Source organism: Pediculus humanus, genomic scaffold, assembly GCF_000006295.1.
Source record: "Pediculus humanus corporis 1103172107561 genomic scaffold, whole genome shotgun sequence".
In the NCBI taxonomy this organism is placed as follows: Eukaryota; Metazoa; Arthropoda; class Insecta; order Psocodea; family Pediculidae; genus Pediculus; species Pediculus humanus.
Window position 1 is genome coordinate 186139 of NW_002987176.1, and position 6000 is coordinate 192138.

General features: G+C 19.6%; 2 protein-coding genes across 2 annotated transcripts; both read right to left on the reverse strand.

Annotated features, from left to right (window-relative positions):
- Positions 1-1384: 1384 nt before the first annotated feature.
- Phum_PHUM211470 (uncharacterized protein) lies at positions 1385-2002 on the reverse strand (the record flags this gene model as incomplete). The annotated part of the gene is made up of 2 exons (XM_002425563.1): positions 1385-1461; positions 1693-2002. The coding sequence occupies 2 exons, from the start codon at positions 2000-2002 to the stop codon at positions 1385-1387; spliced, it is 387 nt and encodes a 128-aa protein (XP_002425608.1).
- An 82-nt stretch (positions 2003-2084) lies between these two features.
- On the reverse strand, positions 2085-2625 carry Phum_PHUM211480 (uncharacterized protein; the record flags this gene model as incomplete). The annotated part of the gene is made up of 2 exons (XM_002425564.1): positions 2085-2474; positions 2581-2625. 2 exons carry the CDS (start codon positions 2623-2625, stop codon positions 2085-2087), a joined length of 435 nt encoding a protein of 144 aa, XP_002425609.1.
- Positions 2626-6000: the final 3375 nt, after the last annotated feature.

The window sequence follows — 6000 nt, forward strand, 5'->3', positions numbered from 1 at the left end:
AAAATCGTTTTTTTTTTTTTTTTGTGTTTGTTTTACTCATAATGTTACTCGTATAATTTTTTTATTAATTTTTTATCAAATTTTTTAAACATTATTCATCTTCCGACATGGAACAAAAAAAAAAATTAATAAATAATAATAATAATAACTCACGCTTGAATGTTTAATAAAAAAAAAAATAATAATAATAATAATAAGAATAAGAAAAAAAATATATATTTATAATATTATAAACGTTGATTTTTTTTTTATAATTAAAAAAAAATAATAATAAGAAATTTGCTTATCACGCGTTTTATTATTTATTAATTATTAAATAATAATTATTATTATTATTTATATACATACATACATACATAGATAGATACATAAAATTATTTATATATATTTTTTTATATTTATAATCTCTTAATGTGATGAATTTTTAAAAGAAAAAAAAAATTAATTAATTAATTATATTTTAAATGAACGATATTTGATTATAACGTCGCGATGTTGATGATAATGATAATGATAATAATATTAGCTTTTGCCTTAAACGTTTAAATAATAATAATAATAATAATATCGTCGTGTTTGTACGCCATGTGCATATGTGTGTTGCTTTTTTTATTTTTTTTTGTTAATTTTTTTTAAAAAAATGTAATAATCCATTTCATCAATCATTTTGATATTAATTAATAAATATTTTGGTCGCGTTTATTTTTAAAAGATTTGTCTGAGAGAGTTCATTGACCCTTAAATTAAAATTTGTCGCCGATTTTTTTTGTTTACAGTCCCATATTAATATTTAATAAAAATTTATTAATTATTTAATTAATTTTTATATTCGCACCCTTTTTTTTTTTATATAAAAATTGAGAAATTATTAACAATAATAATAATGATGATGATGAATATTATTAGTTTGTTCATAAATAATTAAATATAAATTATTATTATTATTATTATTATTATTTTAAATAAGGTATTAATTCTTATTTAATAAATTCTTATGTATTGAAATATTTTTTTTGTTTATAATAATTTTTATTTTAATGTCGATAAAATTTTTTTTTTCTTTTCTCTTTCTTTCTTTTTTAAATTCACATAAAAATTACATAATAAATATTTTATTATTATTATTATTATTTAAAATTACTGACGGGAGGGGGGGAGAGATAGAGAGAGAGGGAAAATGAAAATAAAAAAAGAGAGAGAGAGAGAGAGAGAAAAAAAATTTATTTATTTTTTATTTTTGTGTGTGTAAAATTTTATGTATCTTTTATTATATTAGAAAAAATTTTTTATTAAAAACCATAACAAAACGATGATGATGATAATGATGATGCCGATGATGATGATAATAATAATAATAATAATAATAATGAAAATGAAAATGTTATTAAGAAAAGTCAAAATCCTCTAAATCTATTCCATCGAGAACTTCTTGGACCATTAATTTTTCAGATGGGGACAATTCTTTTTTTTTTTTATTAATAAAAACTTTATCATTATCATTTTTATTTTTATTATCGTTAACATTTGTTTTTTTTATATTTTTATCATCTATTTTGTTTTCATTGTTGAATTTTAATTTTTTTTTTACATCATTCTCAGAAATGATATTATTATCATCAATCGGTTTTGAATTGAATGTAATTGAATTCATCAATGATTCATCATCATCATCTTCATCGAAATCATCAAAACTAAAATTTAAATCTTGAAATATTTTCTTCTTTTCATTTTCTTCTAATTCATCATAAACGTCATTTTTTCTTTTCTTATCTTGTATGACTATCTTATCAGGTGTGAAAGTATTATCATGTGATTTTTTATGCATGTTCATACCCATGTTTCCTACTTGCCAGTCTGTACAACAATTTTTTAAATCTATTTCTGATATTCCATTTATTTTTTTTACCAATATTCCTTTATCTTCATCTTCCACATATATTGTTAAAATATTTTTCTTTGATATGAATAATGTTATGGGTGGTCTTGTGGTACACGAAGTCATTACTGGTACCTGGGAGTAAAAATTTATTATTTTATATTTAGCCCTTAATCGAAAACCTTTAAGGAATCTGTAATTCATGTCATCATACCTGAGTTAATGCAAATGCTGAATTCACTTTAACATCTCCTTTTATTTCTTCCCAAAAATCTCTTTGAATAACAGCATTAACAACCGATGTGGGATCCATTAATTTTAATGTACCTTTTTGTTTTTCTGATATCGATGAAACGAGTACGCTGAGAAAAGGAACTTTAACATCTCTTTTACCACCTTTGACTATTATTTTTGAAACTCCATCAATTGTTAAATGATTCAATGGATTATCCAAAGTATTTAAATCATAATCTTGTATTAATTTTTGATAACATGGTTTACTCAAGACTAAATTCGAATATTGTGATCCTAACAAAATTGAATTGCTATTGCTTGTTCCTTTATCATCGAATAATATTTTTTCAATTTTTCCCGATGGCTGAAAATAAATAACTTATATTTAAAATAAACACAAGAAAATAAAATAAAGTATAAAAATAATTATTAAAAAAAAAATACCAATTCAGATAAATATCCAGCAGGACCTGGAAATTTTCTTTTACAATTTGACAATAATTTTCTATAATCATTTTGTTCGACATTTATTTCACTCGAGTTAAACATGATTTGTAATTTTTAATTGTAAAATACTATAAAAATACTTGCAATACTATAAATAAGTATTTAAAATATTCATTTCTACATTAATTAAACAAAAAATTAAATTGTAATCATTGATTCTTTTTTACCTGGAAACAAATAAAATTAATAAAATAAGTTTTTCTTTTTCATTGCTAATATATATAATTTGAAATCATTTAAATAAAAATAATTAAGGTATATCAAAGCAAAAAATTAAATTCTGTTGTATAAGACATACTTGAAGATGTAAAATAATATTCTACTATATTTCCTTATTTTTTCTTTCTTTCTTTTTTTTTAATTATGTACAATTATTATAAATATCTGGTGACATGCTAATCTGTAACGAATTTTTTATGGAAAAATTTTTCATGCATATAATAATAATAATAACAAATTAACACTAGCGACCTCTATATTTAAAAAAATTAATTAATAACGGAACAACAAGTGAATTAAAATGTTATGTGAAATTTTTTTTCTTTTTTTAAATAAAATAATGGTGGTTATTGTTTTTTAAAACAAATTAAAATGTTTTTACAATCGTAAGGTTTTGTAAGGACGTCATTTTACAAGTAAGGTTCGTGTTGTGTTGTAGTATAATCATTTAAAAAAAAAAAATTTGTTTGACACAACTGATTGTTTGTAGTAGTGTGTGCATACCTTAAAATTTTTTTTTTTCTTTTTGCATCATCGTGTTAAAAAAATAGGTTCTAATAAAATTGAAGTGCTTTTAAATTATTTTCATCATAAATATTCAGAAAACGTTTATTATTATTATTATTATTTTTTTCTCGCAGGCATCTGTCAAATTTTGTTGATTCAGCAAAAAAGCGAACGCTAAAGGATTTTATCAAGATAAGATTTATGGCTAACATCAACGAAACGGTAACGGTTTTAAATTATTCATTAAAATTTTTTATTTTTTTCGATATTATTTTTACTTTATTTTATTTATTTTTTTTTTGGTAAATTTAAATAAAAAACATTTTCGGGAATTTTTTTTTATTAAAAATTATATTCGGCATCTATAATTTAATAATTAATAATTAGAAATTAGAAATTTGTAGTCGTTGCCTTTTTTTTAATAGCGTCAGCCGCCATCTTGGTTTTGTGCATTTTTGAAATTTATGAATAGGTTAAATTAATAATAATTATAAACAGAAATTGAAAAAATAAAAAATGTGAAATAAATTAACATCGTAAAATGAAAAGCTGGAGAAGAAATAAAAAAAAAAAAATCAAATTGTCAAATTTGTAAATAATGTAAAAGTCAAAAAACAAATTGTTAAATATTTGTTAAGAGAACAAACTTTCAATTTAACTTGTTTAAATATTGTTTCAATTAATTATTTATCTTAAAATAAGAAAAAAAACATTGTATTCGATTTATATATATATATATATATTGTTTATAAAACTTTTTGTAAGTAAATTAAAAAGTTTTTTTTTTAAATTTTCATTTCAATGGAATTACAAAACAAAATGGCAGAAAAATAATTTAACAAACAGGAAAAAAAAAAAAATTTAATTTTTTTTAATTATACTTTTTCAATAGTTTTTATTAAATTTTTGATTTTAATAATAAATTACTGATAAGTAAGATAAAAAAAAAAAAAAGTTAATGTAAATGCCAGCCAGGCAAGCGCAGATTGCTGATTGTTTTTTTCTTTTTTGTTCTCATTCCAATGAAAATTGTTTGTAAAACTTTAAAATTTTGTTAATTAATTTATTTTTATTTTTTATTTTTATCTTTTTTAAATTTGAAAATTATTTAGTTTCATATTGTGAAAAGGTTTTTTTTTTTTTTGTTCCATTTATAAATTTTTTTTTTCTTTTATTTTTATTATCACAAATTGTTTTCATTTAAAACATCTGACAATGTATTTATCTTTATTGACTTAGATAAATTTATATATTTTATAAAAGCGTAAATGAAAGGTGAAAAATTAATAAATCAGGTTCGAAAGGTGAAAAAAAAGGTGAAAATAAAACGTTCGTTTTTGTATTTTTAAAAATAAATTTAACAAGAACGCTCACAAACGTTTTTAAAGAAAAATTTACATATGAAAATAAAAATAATAATTATTTTATTATTATTATTATTATGTTTTATTTAAAACAAATATTAAATAAATGTTAATTAGATGATAAATCTAATTAATTTTAAAATAAATCGATTACAAGAATTTTTCAAATCGATGATGAACAAAAAAAAAAAAAAAAAAAATGCGCGAAAACGATAAGATTTAAAAATGTAAACAACGTAATAAACGATTGTTGATTTGAATCGGTGCGGGGAAAAATTTAGGGGAAAAATGTCGGAAGATTAAGTGTCGCCAACATAAATTTTTAAAATTTTGAAAAGAACGAATCGAATGGTAACAAGTAGTAACAGATCGTTGTGCGTTTAGCAAGTTCTTTTGTTTTATATCGAATAATTAATGAGTAATAATAATAATTGCATAAAAATATTTAAATAAATAAAATGTTTACCTACGTTTTTTTAAAATAAGTAAAAAGTAAAGGGAATAATTTAAAAGGAAAAGGAAAAAAAAAGGTAAATGGTAGAAAATGTAAATTTTTCAAACCTGCCACACATTTTTAGTATGCTCTTTTAAAAATTTAATTTTTTTTTTTTTTTTTTTTTTTTTTACATTTTAAATGTCAAATTTGTTTAAGGTAATAAATAAAAAGCTGATTTTTTTTTTTTTTTTAAATAAAATAAAGTTACTGACAAAAATTAAAAAAAAAAAAAAAAATTTAATTCGAAGGTTTGTTTGTTTGTTTGTTTGTTTGTTCGTTTTTTTTTTTTGCTTAATTTTTAATTCGTTATTTTTTTTTTTTTTTAGGTTCGTACTACAATTAAATATTTATAAAAATTGTATACATTTTGTACTAAAAAAGGAAATCAGTTATTCCCTTTGATTAAAAATAACGACAATGACAAAAAAAAAGAAAAAAAAAATTGGAAAATTTAAATTTTCAGGTACGTTTAAAGTATTTAGTTGTATTTTTTTTTTTTTTTAAATCTAATTACAAAAGTGATTGTTGTTTTTTAATTTTTTAAAATAATTTATTAGTAAGTACATAAAATGATGTCTGTGTAAAAAAAAAAAAATAAAACTGCAAGTAATTTAAATAAAAAAATTTTTTCTGATATATATATATTTTGAAATGAAGAGATTTTATTTTCCTTTTCATTTTTTTTTTTAAGGTTAAAATAACAAAAAAACATAAAAAGTCTTACGTAAGCTCTAAAAGTTTTAAACTTTTAAGATTAAAACTTATTATTTTTTTTTTTCTTTTCTAAACTGAAAAGT